Source organism: Syngnathoides biaculeatus, chromosome 11 (genome assembly GCF_019802595.1).
Source record: "Syngnathoides biaculeatus isolate LvHL_M chromosome 11, ASM1980259v1, whole genome shotgun sequence".
Classification (NCBI taxonomy): domain Eukaryota; kingdom Metazoa; phylum Chordata; class Actinopteri; order Syngnathiformes; family Syngnathidae; genus Syngnathoides; species Syngnathoides biaculeatus.
The window spans coordinates 10,164,110-10,178,577 of record NC_084650.1 but is presented as its reverse complement, the minus strand read 5'-3'; the positions used below and the strand labels follow the sequence as shown (position 1 = coordinate 10,178,577).

At 47.7% G+C, this 14,468-nt stretch overlaps 1 protein-coding gene and 1 pseudogene across 1 annotated transcript; both read left to right on the top strand.

The window, feature by feature from the left end:
• The first annotated feature begins 869 nt into the window (after positions 1-869).
• On the top strand, positions 870-4,243 carry LOC133509018 (protocadherin gamma-A11-like; annotated as a pseudogene).
• Positions 4,244-5,067: 824 nt separating this feature from the next.
• LOC133509017 (protocadherin gamma-A4-like) lies at positions 5,068-11,614 on the top strand. Its single transcript, XM_061835643.1, has 3 exons — positions 5,068-7,412; positions 9,036-9,091; positions 9,144-11,614. The coding sequence occupies exons 1-3, from the start codon at positions 5,068-5,070 to the stop codon at positions 11,612-11,614; spliced, it is 4,872 nt and encodes a 1,623-aa protein (XP_061691627.1).
• The last annotated feature ends 2,854 nt before the right edge of the window (positions 11,615-14,468 follow it).

Below are 14,468 nucleotides of genomic sequence, written 5' to 3'. Positions count from 1 at the left end.
GTTAATGTTCCCCACTTGTCAGGTGTCGACATCGGCATTTTTCTTTGGGCCTCACTCAATTTCCTGGCGTGTTAAAGTTCCTGAACGTGGCCGCCTCCCTCATCACCGAGCGCGCCGACACCGAACCTCCGACCGACTTAACTGCCCGTTACTATTTTCACGACTGTCTGCGGTTCTGATAGGTTCCGGACAGCAATGTGATGACGCCGTTGACTTCGTGGACGCAACAGTTGGGGGTCCAGTGGATGTTTTCATTTGGTCAGTGTTGGACTCATTTACACATTGATTGTTTTACTCACGCGAGCATTTTGACTTAGTTGCATTTATTGTTGTGAGGGCAGGAATCTATCAACTAAAAATGGCATTTCAAAGGGAGAAAAGTCAAATGGATCACGTTTGACAAACAAACAAACAAAAAAAAAAAAAAGTGTGCTTGTCGTCAAGGGATGATACTTATTTTAGGACAAGCAGAAGACATTTAGAAAATTAACCGCCATAGACAGCCCGTATTGGATGTGCGATATACTTTTTGAGTTTGAAGGGAAAGGACAAAAACTTCACAACAGCATTTTTGATATTTATGACGGCCGGGCCGCTAATCCTCTGCATGTGCAAATGAATGACGACCACTAGGTGGCAGTGTCATCCCAGTGTACAGAGATGAGCGTTCGGTGGTCCTGCCCCTTCTGGACTCGTTTTGTTCAAGTCATCAGAGGAGACGGAACATTGAGCGGAGACGGATCTCCCCGTCACTTCATTCCCGCTTGGTCGTGGATTTTGGGATCAATTTCAGATAAATCTTTTGTCCGTTTGGACGTCTGAACTGTTGCTGGATTTAGGATTCGGGTCCTGCAATCCGAGCTGCGAGGATGGGAGCAGCGGGACAAAGGCGAGGAGGACTCTGTCTCTGCGTCATTTTGGTTTGTTTGCGGCAGGTCGCGGCACAGATCAAATATTCCATCGCAGAGGAAGTCAAAGTGGGAACGGCGGTGGGAAACGCGGCCCGAGATCTCGGACTGGACGTCGGCTCCTTGGCCGAGAGACGTTTTCGCATTGTTTCGGGGTCAGAGGGGGCTCACTTTGAGGTAAATGCAAACAATGGCGTTCTCTTTGTCAGGAAACGCGTCGACCGAGAGGAGCTCTGCGAGGGCGTCTCGCCGTGTTTGGTTGGGCTGAAATTAGTAGCGGAGAAGCCCATGGAAATACATCACGTGGCTGTGGAAATTATTGATGTGAATGACAATTCGCCCACCTTTCAGGAGGTGGACAAGGTTTTAGAAATATATGAATCCACACAACCTGGAAAACGCTTCCAGTTGCCCAGTGCGCACGATCCAGACGGCGTCGTCAATACGGTGCGTGCGTACAAATTGAATCCGAACGAATATTTAAATTTACAAATACGAGAGATAGGAGATGATAAGATCCCATTTTTAGTCATACAAAAGCCTCTGGACCGAGAAAAAAACTCAGAGCACAGACTTGTCCTCACTGCAGTTGACGGTGGAAATCCACCAAGATCGGGAAGTCTCAATGTCACCGTGCTCGTGCTCGACTCCAACGACAACCACCCGATATTTACACAGGAAGTATATTCCGTCACTTTATCCGAAAATGTCAAATCGGGCGCGAGAGTGATCAAGGTGGAAGCAACTGACCCGGACGAAGGATTAAACGGGGAGGTTGAATATTATTTTGGTGGACAACTTGACTCTGAAATCTATGAAATGTTTAGTTTGGATAAAAACACGGGTGAGATAAGAATAAAAGGTGAAATCGATTTTGAGAAAGTTGAAGTTTACAAATTAGACGTCCATGCTACCGACAAAGGACAACCTCCTACGACAACCGATTGCAGGGTGATCATTAAAATCATCGACGAAAACGATAACCAGCCCGAAATCGACGTGACGTCTTTGTCGAAAAGCGTAGCGGAAGATTCCAAACCCGGAACTGTCGTTTCTCTGATAAGCATCACAGACAAGGACGTCGGCCTGAACGGCAAAGTAGTGTGCAGTCTTTCCCAAAACGCGCCATTCCAACTCAAACCTTCCTTTCGAGATAACATGTACTCGCTGGTTCTGAAGGACAGACTGGACCGAGAATCACTGTCGAGTTATGACATCACAATCACGGCGACGGACTGCGGTCAGCCTCCTCTGTCCACTTTTCAGATTCTGCACGTTGACGTGTCAGACGTCAACGACAACGTTCCGACGTTCCCGCACAATCCCATTCAAATTTATCTGCCGGAAAATAACGTGCCGGGGAACTCATTTTTTCCGTCACCGCATTCGATAAAGACTTGAACGAAAACGCGGCGCTGACGTATCACATCAATAGAGGAGGAGGAGGTCCGACGGACATGTCGACATTTTTGAACATCAACCCTGAAAACGGCGACATATCGGCGCTGAAAAGTTTGGACTTCGAGGCGCTGAAAAGCTTCCAGTTCCAGGTGTCGGCCACGGACGGCGGAAGTCCTCCGCTGAGCGGCAACGTGACGGTCAAGGTGTTCATTCTGGATCAGAACGACAACGCTCCGGTCATCGTGTATCCGCTCAGCTCCAACGGTTCCGCCCAAGGCGCGGAGGAGATTCCCCGCAATAGCAAAGCGGGAGACTTGGTGACCCGAGTCCGAGCCTACGACGCCGATACGGGATATAACGGCTGGTTACTGTTTTCGCTGCACCCGCCTGGCGAGCGCGCTCTCTTTTCTTTGGACCGCTACACGGGCCAGATCAGAACCCTTCGCTCCTTCACGGAGACGGACGGGGCCGAGCATCGGCTGCTGGTACTGGTCAAAGACAACGGCGACGTTTCGCTCTCGGCGACGGCTACCGTCACCGTCAAACTGGCGGAGCCCAAAGAGGCTTTCGCCGCTTCCGACCACGTCCAAAGTGCGGCCGAAGCGGACCGCAGCGAGGACCGGCTGACTTTTTATCTGGCGCTGACTTTGGGCTCGGTCTCGCTGCTTTTGGTCATCAGCGTGGTGGTGCTGATCGCCATGCGCTGCTCCAAATCCACAGAGTACACTTCCAAATATCTCCAAGACGCTCACTATGACGGCACGCTGTGTCACAGCATCCAGTACCGATCCGGTGACAAACGCTACATGCTGGTCGGACCCAGGATGAGTATCGGTTCCACCGTCGTGCCGGGCAGCCGCGCCAACACGCTGCTGATGTCCGACGCCGCAGGCGCCGCAGGGGAGGTAAGGAAGCTTTTCAAACTGCTGGACTTTTAATGGCTGTGTCTCATTGCGTCATTGATATCGATTCAACTTTTTGTTGGGTCTGTTCTGAAATCGTCTGTTCACGCGTCCCATGCGGAACATCTTTTGCTTGTTGTTGTATTTTTGCCTGGTGTCTGAAGTTAGATCATTACACAGATATGCTTCATTTAAGTGAATATGATGCCATACATGTGAACATGACCAAATCCCAACAGTCTTTTGTCATCTTTGGTTGCTCCGTGGCGACATCTTGAGTTAAAAAAAAAAGACATTTCAGATGTTTGCAGCTTCTTCGGCTGCTTTGAAAGAGTTCCCTTCTTCTTGCCCTTTGACCCCATCAAAGGGGAAGAAGTTCTTGTACCTGGTTTGCCGAATGTGGAAGTAGTCTGCGCATAAACCTCACCGTTCAATAACAACACGCGGTTGCCATGTCGATAAGACAGACGTCTTCGTTGCCAGGAGGAGAATGCAAATTATATTGTTGCACATTTTTGGCGTTAAAAAACCTTGAAAAGCTCAAACATTTAAATGTTTGCTTCAAAGCTCCAAAGTCATTATTGAAATATATTTAATTTTATTTTAATTTTATTAATACATCCTTTTAGTAATGACAAATGAATGACTTGTTGAATTAGAATTTTTTTTTTTTTTTTTTTTTATATCCTGGGCCACATCTTGCTTACCTTCAGCCAGGTGGTTAAATCGGAATAAATGACCATTTGGATCTTTGTTGTGAGTGTGATCGTATGGTGTGTGCATGAATGTATAAAAATGTAAGCTGCTGTGATGTCATGCGCTCACCTGGCCCGAGGCGGTCATGGCGAGAAGGACAAGGCAAAGGCGAGAGAGTTGGAAAAAAAATAAATACAAATTGTGTTGGAAAGTTGCTTCAGTTAGAGTGATCTGTTTTTGTGGTATTTGGATGGCATATTTTCACGGTTATGAGCTGGTTTTGGAATCTGTTGGCAACGTTTCTCAGTTGACTTGGTCAAGTGTTCAACGGATTGACTGGCAGATGGAATTTTTTTCGTTTGTTTTCTGGTTTGATTGCAAGACTTCTCAATTGCACCGAGTGGCCTCGTGGGGAATAAATAAATACATTTGAATTCTATTTACCATGACGTATTAAATTATCATCGTCATCATCATCACATTGAACTACCTTATCTTGCTGAGAATGCAAATACATTAATTTCGTTTTAATGTTTATTATTTTGTTATTATTTTTGAGTGTGCTCGGTTCCGATTGTTTTGTCTGGAAATAAACCCCCCTCCCCCGTTTTTTTTTTTGGTTTTCATGGACATCTTGAAAACTCCTCTTCCAACCCGAGCCAACCAAAGTTACCGGATGTGCCAGTTGACCGAGGTGCATTATGGGACATGTAGTTTACCCTCCCGGGATTAGCACACGGCGCATTGTTGTATTTTACCAATCTTGTTTTTTCAGCACGTGTTGAATATTGTGAAGCATTGACTGTGACTGATGTGAGAATTTCCAGATATTTGTTGTCATAGAAATATATTTCATTTTATTTTTTTACATTTGGAGGAACAGATTTGTATTGAAATGCCGGGATGGACAAGGGCTCCCACGCAGCCTGCAGTCCACGTTTTGCACCTGTGGGTGTCAGTGTTACATTAGAAACCAAGGAAGGCCATCGCGTTCCTCCCTTGTGCATCTTTTGTTCGAGGCTGACAAAATCTCGGGCGGCATTCGGACTGGGGCTCGTCGGCGATACGTTGCGCTGCTGCGTCGTGGCACCATTTGACAGACAAATGACGCGCAATTAAAGAGCGAAATCGGATTTGCGTGTGCGTGTTGCCGTCGAGAGATGTCGGCCGGCGTTCTTTTTCGTTTTGCTCTGCTTCTGCTGCTGGGAAAGCGGACTCTGGCAGAAATCCGCTACTCCGTCGCCGAGGAGGTGAAAGACGGAACTGTTGTCGGGAATCTTGCAAAGGATTTGGGCCTCGACGTCGGCTCTCTGGCGGATCGCCGCTTCCGAGTGGTTTCCGAATCGAAGGAGGCCTTCTTTGAGGCAAACCCGCACAACGGGGTGCTGCACGTGAACAGAAGGATCGACAGAGATGATTCGTGTCAGGGCAGCGGCGTCTGCCTCTTTGAGCTCAAAGTCATCGTGGAAAACCCTTTGGAAATCCATTACGTCGTGGTAGAAATCACAGACGTCAACGACCACGCTCCCGTTTTCACAGAAAAAGAGCAAACGTTTGAAATAGCAGAGCACACGTCGCCCGGCAAACGATTCAAGCTGCACGCGGCTCACGATCCCGACGCGGGGATGAACTCCATCCGCGCTTACACGCTGACGTCAAATGAACATTTTGAAGTCGACGTCCGCCAGAGCGATGAGGAGAAAATTCCTTTTTTGCTGCTGAAGAAGTCTCTGGACCGGGAAGAGAAGGAAAAACACTCGCTCCTGGTCACAGCGGTGGATGGAGGAAAACCGCCGCGATCGGGGACGCTCAACGTCTCCATTGTTGTTCTCGACAGCAACGACAACAGACCAACGTTTAGTCAAGATACTTACCAAATTACAATTGCGGAAAATATCCCCATAGGCACTTCAATATTTAGACTCAACGGTACAGACCCAGATGAAGGTGTTAATGGGGAAATTGATTACAGTTTTGCGAAAACGCTGAAGAAAAACATTGACAGCATTTTTGAAGTGGATAAAACGAAAGGGGTGATTACAGTAAAAGGTGACATTGACTATGAAGAAAATGATATTTTCAAACTGGACATTGAGGCATCAGATAGAGGAACACCTCCTCTGACAGGTGAGTGCAGAATTATCATCAAAATCAAAGATGTCAACGATAATGTTCCAGAAATAGAAGTGACTTCGCTGTCAAATATCGTGGCCGAAGACTCCAAACCCGGTACGGTTATTTCCCTCATTAGCGTGAAGGATAAAGACCCGTGTGTGAACGGAAAAATTATCTGCACCATGACAAACGATGTCCCCTTTGAATTAAAGCCATCCTACAGGGAAAACATATTTTCAGTCGCGACAAAAGAATATCTGGACCGGGAGCAGGTCTCACATTATGAAATTGAAATAAAAGCCACCGACTGCGGCCGACCTCCTTTGTCAACGCTAAAATCGCTCAATATTCAGATCTCCGATGTGAACGATAACAGTCCACACTTTGAAAAGAACCCTTTGGAGTTTTATTTAACAGAGAACAATGTGGCTGGGAGTTCAATTTTCTCCGTCAGTGCAACAGACAAAGACATCAATGACAACGCGATGATTTCCTATCAGATTGTGAGAGGCGGCGGTCCAAATGACATCACCTCTTTCCTCAACATTAACTCGGAGACCGGAGAAGTGACAGCGCTGAAAAGTTTGGACTTCGAGGCGCTGAAAAGCTTCCAGTTCCAGGTGTCGGCCACGGACGGCGGAAGTCCTCCGCTGAGCGGCAACGTGACGGTCAAGGTGTTCATTCTGGATCAGAACGACAACGCTCCGGTCATCGTGTATCCGCTCAGCTCCAACGGTTCCGCCCAAGGCGCGGAGGAGATTCCCCGCAATAGCAAAGCGGGAGACTTGGTGACCCGAGTCCGAGCCTACGACGCCGATACGGGATATAACGGCTGGTTACTGTTTTCGCTGCACCCGCCTGGCGAGCGCGCTCTCTTTTCTTTGGACCGCTACACGGGCCAGATCAGAACCCTTCGCTCCTTCACGGAGACGGACGGGGCCGAGCATCGACTGCTGGTACTGGTCAAAGACAACGGCGACGTTTCGCTGTCGGCGACGGCTACCGTCACCGTCAAACTGGCGGAGCCCAAAGAGGCTTTCGCCGCTTCCGACCACGTCCAAAGTGCGGCCGAAGCGGACCGCAGCGAGGACCGGCTGACTTTTTATCTGGCGCTGACTTTGGGCTCGGTCTCGTTGCTTTTGGTGATCAGCGTGGTGGTGCTGATCGCCATGCGCTGCTCCAAATCCACAGAGTACACTTCCAAATATCTCCAAGACGCTCATTACGACGGCACGCTGTGTCACAGCATCCAGTACCGATCCGGAGACAAACGCTACATGCTAGTCGGACCCAGGATGAGTATCGGTTCCACCATTGTGCCGGGCAGCCGCGCCAACACTCTGCTGATGTCCGACGCCGCAGGGGAGGTAAGACAGTTATATTTTTTCATGTTTATTGAAAAGACACACAAAAAAAGAATGTCGAGTTGGACTCAACAATCTTGCATGTTCTATGACACATGAACTAAAAAAAAATGCACCCAAAGGTGTTTTCTGTCACCACAATTGAATGCAGATTGATCATAAACAGAGAACACAAATGTGGCCGAACTGCCTCAGTGTGACATTCAAGACACGTTTTCCACCTGCCGAACAGGAAAAGATCTGCTTGTGGTCGGCAAACTTTTTGGGGTTTGAAAGTAAAAAGTTGCTGTCTGTGGTGCTGAAGTCACTTTCTAGCTACGAAGAGGAAGCAGTTGTCACGTCTTCCGGAACTCTTTCTGCCACGCAGTTGCTCAAGGGTGTCAAGCACGTTTTTGTCTCTCGTGGCAATAGTTAAGGTCTCCCTCAGAGACACTGAAACCATAAAAATGTTCAATGACCTCATTATATTTTTACTTGTATATCCGTGCAAGCCTTTTTTTATGATCTTGAGTTTGTTGTCACATTTCTGCTGGACCAATTATCATCATACATAATGCATTACTCGTGCTCTCACTGCAGTAGTCTCACCGTGCTGTACCAGTTTTACATTTGAGGAGCATCTGCAACATTTGCATGACGACTTTATCCCAGGTTATCGCTCAACAATTCACTTTGAACTGCATCCATCTGTTGAAGTCTCGTTGCGCTTTGCACAGCAGTCATTGCACCGGACTGTTGCTCTAGTAGTCATTCAACTGCTCTGTTTGCTCGAGACGTGGCATTTTTTTTTTTTTTTTTTTTTTTACAGAATTCCACCTCTCAAAAAATAAGTGAACCATCATTGCCTGATTATGAGCAACCTTTTATTACTCCGTGAATGTTCTCGCAATGTAGTATTTGCTGTCATTTGACCGGCCTTTTTTGCACTGGAGCGGCTCCAACATGCCGGAAAAGACACTTCTGTTTTTTTTTTTTTTTTTTTTAACATACTCGGCAAATTAAAGATGATTCTGAATCTGATACACAGCAAATATATGAAGCAGTTTTGCAATCTGAAGTCAAGGATAATCGTTCTGTCAACTACTGCTCAGGGTGCTGTAAAGAGGTTTGGTAACACAAAAAAAGTGTTTGCATATCTCCTCATTCTCATTTTAAGATCGTGGAAACTTTGGTCCAGATTTTCACAAGAATCACGACGTCGACACGCACGATTTGCTTTCGAGGGCCACATAAAAATGAAAACGTAAAATCCGGCCTCCGCTGGCTGCTTCATAAAATCTGTTGTTGTTTTCATCCGCAAGGAAAAGTACGTTTGGCATCCTTTCCCACTCGTGTTCACGGGCTTTGTGGTTCCGAATAGAAAGTCATCCGATCCATCAGGTGTGATAGCGAACAATCGGCCTTGGCAAAGACGAGCGACCGTGTTCTACTTTGATACTCTCTCATGATTTGATCAGGTTTGCATTGTGGACGTGCTTTTCACATTCGGTCCCTTTATTGCGCGACACCGGGTCCAAACTAAAGACAGACCTTCCCGTGTGTTGCAATGGACTGACTTCCTTGTGGCGATTCACTGCAAATATATCGTGATATTGCTGAACATAACTGCCCACTAGGTGTCAGTGTCATAACGTGAATGACGCGTGAAGGTTTTCCTTCTACAGCGCGTCCGTGCTGCACTGCAAAGAAGAACACGATCGCTCGGGTCTGGACGGGTAGATGTCTCCGTCCGGGCGTGTTGCTTGATTTCTAACCAGGGGATAAGAGTAGAAGATATTCAGTGCCATCCGGTGATGCTGTTTTGAATTATTACTCAAAGGGAGCTCAAGGAGGAAGACGGTTAAATATGTACCGGACGCGCCCTGTGATTTTCCCCCTCCTCCTTTGTTACTGCGAGCTGATTTCAGCCCAGCTGAAATATTCCACTCCAGAAGAGGTTAAAGTCGGATCTATAGTTGGCAACGTCGCGAAGGATTTGGGCCTGGACGCGGCCACTTTGACGAGCAGGAGGTTTCGGATGGTGTCGGGCGCACAGGACACGCTCTTTGAGGTAAACCCCAACAATGGGCTTCTTCTCGTGCACAAACACCTCGACCGCGAGCACATGTGCGACAGAAACGCCGTCTGTGCGGTGGACCTCAAAGTGGTGGTGGAGAACCCGCTGGAGATCCACTACGTGTCCGTGGAAGTGACAGACGTCAACGACCACGCACCGACCTTTGCGGAGAGGGGCAAGATTATCGAAATAGCCGAGAGCACTTTATCCGGTGCTCGGTTTCAGTTACCAGGCGCGAGGGACCCGGATGTTGGAATTAACTCCATCCAGCGTTATAAACTCAGTCAGAATGAACATTTTAGACTTGAAATTCGGGAGAGAGATGATGACAAAATTCCATTTTTATTATTACAAAAGCAGCTGGACAGGGAACAGAAAATTAATCACAGTTTAATTTTGTCTGCAATTGACGGAGGAACGCCTTCAAAATCCGCAAATCTTAATGTGACGATTCGGGTTTTAGATATCAACGACAATCGACCCGTTTTCTCCAAGGAGGGATATTCAGCGGAGTTGCAAGAAAATGCTGCATTGGGCACCTCTGTCATAAAAGTGCAAGCGACTGACCTGGATGAGGGAGCCAATGGGGAGGTGGAGTACGAATTTGGGGGCGACACCAACGCAGAGCTGATGCGTCTTTTTAGTCTGGACAAAAAACTGGGAGTAATTCGAGTTGAAGGGCAAATTGATTTTGAAAGCACTCACGCGGTCAAGCTGGATGTGCAGGCCTCGGACAAGGGGCAGCCCCCCATGACGACGGACTGCAGAGTCATCATCAAGATTCAAGACGTCAACGACAACCAACCCGAGATCGAAGTGACGTCCATCGCCAGCACCGTCGCGGAAGATGCGAAGCACGGAACTGTGATTGCGCTCATCAGCGTCAGCGACGCCGATTCGGGCCCCAACGGGAAAGTCGTCTGCAGTCTCACGCCAAATGGACCGCTTCAATTAAAGCCCTCTTTCAAGGAAAACATGTTTTCCTTAGTCACCAAAGACACGTTAGACAGAGAAACCACATCAAGTTATGACATTTCCATAACAGCCACTGACTGCGGTCAACCTCCGCTTGCCACATTTAAAACCGTCAACATACAAGTCAAAGACGTCAACGATAACGTCCCAGAATTCCCGCAAAACCCCTTCCACTTCTACCTGACGGAAAACAACAAACCTGGCGCTCCCGTCTTTTCAGTGAACGCCGTTGACAAAGACGCCGGCAGCAACGCTGCAGTGTCCTATTCGATTGTCCGCCAGGGCGGTCCGAATGACATCACATCTTTCCTCAACATTAACTCGGAGACCGGAGAAGTGACAGCGCTGAAAAGTTTGGACTTCGAGGCGCTGAAAAGCTTCCAGTTCCAGGTGTCGGCCACGGACGGCGGAAGTCCTCCGTTGAGCGGCAACGTGACGGTCAAGGTGTTCATTCTGGATCAGAACGACAACGCTCCGGTCATCGTGTATCCGCTCAGCTCCAACGGTTCCGCCCAAGGCGCGGAGGAGATTCCCCGCAATAGCAAAGCGGGAGACTTGGTGACCCGAGTCCGAGCCTACGACGCCGATACGGGATATAACGGCTGGTTACTGTTTTCGCTGCACCCGCCGGGCGAGCGCGCTCTCTTTTCTTTGGACCGCTACACGGGCCAGATCAGAACCCTTCGCTCCTTCACGGAGACGGACGGGGCCGAGCATCGGCTGCTGGTACTGGTCAAAGACAACGGCGACGTTTCGCTGTCGGCGACGGCTACCGTCACCGTCAAACTGGCGGAGCCCAAAGAGGCTTTCGCCGCTTCCGACCACGTCCAAAGTGCGGCCGAAGCGGACCGCAGCGAGGACCGGCTGACTTTTTATCTGGCGCTGACTTTGGGCTCGGTTTCGCTGCTTTTGGTGATCAGCGTGGTGGTGCTGATCGCCATGCGCTGCTCCAAATCCACAGAGTACACTTCCAAATATCTCCAAGACGCTCACTACGACGGCACGCTGTGTCACAGCATCCAGTACCGATCCGGAGACAAACGCTACATGCTGGTCGGACCCAGGATGAGTATCGGTTCCACCGTCGTGCCGGGCAGCCGCGCCAACACGCTGCTGATGTCCGACGCCGCAGGGGAGGTAAGGAAAAAAATGAACCTTTATGATTACCTGCGGTGTTTCTCGTATGTTCTGGAATAATTCCGTTGAGTTCTTGTTGACTTTTAGTAGAGACGTGTTGACTGAGAAAATGGCCGACATTGTCGTGAAATTAGCGGTGTGACTTGCGATCTTAGCTTTCCTAAAACCACTCGATCAGGAATGCTTGCACGTTTATGGATTTGTTGCTTTGACAGTTTAATTTCTTGTACGTGTTTCAAAACACGTATACAATTATTTCCCCACATATGGCAAGTCAATCTTGTGAAATATTCAGTATGCCACGCAAGACTGTCACACCTTGACTCTGTAGTAGGCCTTTGTTTCTGAATCGTTGGCATATACTGCAATCCAAACTGACTTTCATCCATGTGTATTTTTTTAACCACCATAGTGCACGCGGTTGACAAATATTATTTTAGTTCCCCAGCAATAAAAGAAACATTATTGCATCCAGAAAAGTTGAAGTGTTTATGATACTGCAGGATTTTTATATTTGTGTGTTTAAAGTGGTCACTGAGAAGAAATGCAGGCCTCAGTTTTCCTTCAGACATATTTGATCTGAAATACTTCGATATCAGCGGAGTCGTTGCTGTAAAAGTTCAATTGTGCACAACCGATTCCAATAAAGTTGGGATGTTGTGCTAAACACAGTACATAAAACAGAATACAATAACTTGCAAATCATTTCCAACATATATTGATTTGAATACACAACAAAACCAATATATTGAATGTTCAAACTGATAAACTGTATTGTTTTGAGGAAATAAACATCACTAACATTAGAATTTTATGGCTGCGACGTGTTCCAAAACGTGCCGGGACAGGCCCATATTTACCCCTGCGTTGCATCAGTTTTTCTTTTTAAAACATTCAATAAACGTTTGGGAACTGAGGACACTAATTGTTGAAGTTCTGTCGTTGGAATTCACCGTGCTTGATGTACACTTTCGGAGTTTCCGTTGTTTCATAATGTGCCACGCATTCTCAATGGGAGACGGGTCTGGAGTGCAGGCAGGCCAGTCTCGTATCCGCACTCTTTTACTATGAAGCCACGCTCTTGGAACACGTCCAGAACGTGCTTTGACATTGTCTTGCTGAAGTAAGAAGGGGCGTCCATTGAAAAGACCTTGCTTGGATGGCAACATGTTTCTCCGAGACCTGTATTTTCCTTTCAGCATAAATGATGCCTTCACAGACGTGTAAGATGGCCATGCCACTGGCACTATCACGGTCTCATCCCATCACAGATGCTGGCTTTGGAACTTGTTCTTTTCCTCTGTGACTCAGTGGAAACAATGTCCACAATTTCCAAAAACAATTACAAATGTGGACGACTCGCACCACAGAACGCTTTTCTCCTTGTTTGCATCGGTCCAGCTTGGATGAGGGCATTTCTGGGTGTTGTTGATAAATGGCTTTCGCTTTGCATAGTAGAGTTTTAAGTCGCACTCACGGATGTAGTGCCGACCTGTTTTGACGGACATTGTTTTTTCTCAGTGTTCCTGAGTGAATGCCATTTACAAATTGATCTCGTTTTTTGATGCAGTGCCACCCGACGGGGGCGGCAACGTTGGAGCAGCTGCAGAGCGTTGGCCTCACAGTTCTGAGGACTGGGGTTGAAATCCCACCTCTGTAGGGTTTGCATGTTTTCCCGTGCCTGCGTGGGTTTTCTCCTGGCACTTCAGGTTCCTCCCACACCCCCAAAACATGAATTCGTTGGAGACTCTCAATTGCCCATAGTTGCGATTGTTACTGTGACTGTTCTCCGTCTTTATGTGCCCTGCGATTGGCTGGCAACCAGTTCAGGGTGTAAACTGCCTCTTGTCCGATGACACGATGATAGCTGGAATGTGCTCCGGCACTCCCGTGACCCTTGTGAGGATGATCGGCTCAGAAAAATGGATGGCTGGATGCCGCCTGAAGGGTTGAAGGTCACAGACATTCAACGTTGGTTTTCTCGCGCTTTTGTTGACAAAGAGATGAACCTCACCCCATCTTTGCTTGCCAATGGCTGAGCAATTCAGGGAAGCTCCTTTTCTAGCCAATCATGGCACCCAGCCGTTCCCAATGACCTTTTCACCTTTGGGATGTTCCAAACAGATGTTCAACTTTCTCAGTATTTTTTGCCAGCTGTCCCATAAAATCATAAGTTGATGATTATTTGCGAAAAACAATACAGTTTGAAGTTTGAATATCTCGTCTTTTTACTCCATCCATCCATTTCCTTTGCCGCTTATCCTCACAAGGGTCGCGGGTGTGCTGGAGGTTATCCCAGCTGTCAACGGGCAGGAGGCGGGGGACACCTTTAACTTGTTGCCAGCCAATCGCAGGGCACGTCGAGACAGACAACAGTCACACTCACAATCAATCACACCTCGGCGCAGTTTCGAGTGTCCAATTCATATTGCATGTTTTTGTAATGTGGGAGGACGCCGGAGTTCCCGGAGAAAGCCCACGCAGGCATGGTGAGAACATGCAAACTCCACACAGGCAGGTTCGGGGTTGAACCCGGGAGCTAAGAACTGTGAGGCCAACGCTTTCCAGCTGACCCACGGCGCGGCCTTGTCTTGGTAGAATATAGGTTGAACATGATTTGCAAAATCATGGTATTCTATTTTGATTTCATTTTAACACAACATCCCTGCTTCGTTGTAATTGGGCTTGTACTTCAATTTAGTAGTCAATGTATTGTAATATTCTGTATTTGCTTTGCAAGATATTACCCATCACTCCAACGAATATCTGTGCCATGATATTGCACTTCACTTTCATCAGTGGATTGCACTTTTTTCCCCCCATCTCCATAGTGCGCTGTGTACTGCACACGTTTTGCAACGATATGATGATAACTTTTGCGCTCATGTGTGTGCTTCCAATATGAAGTGCAATT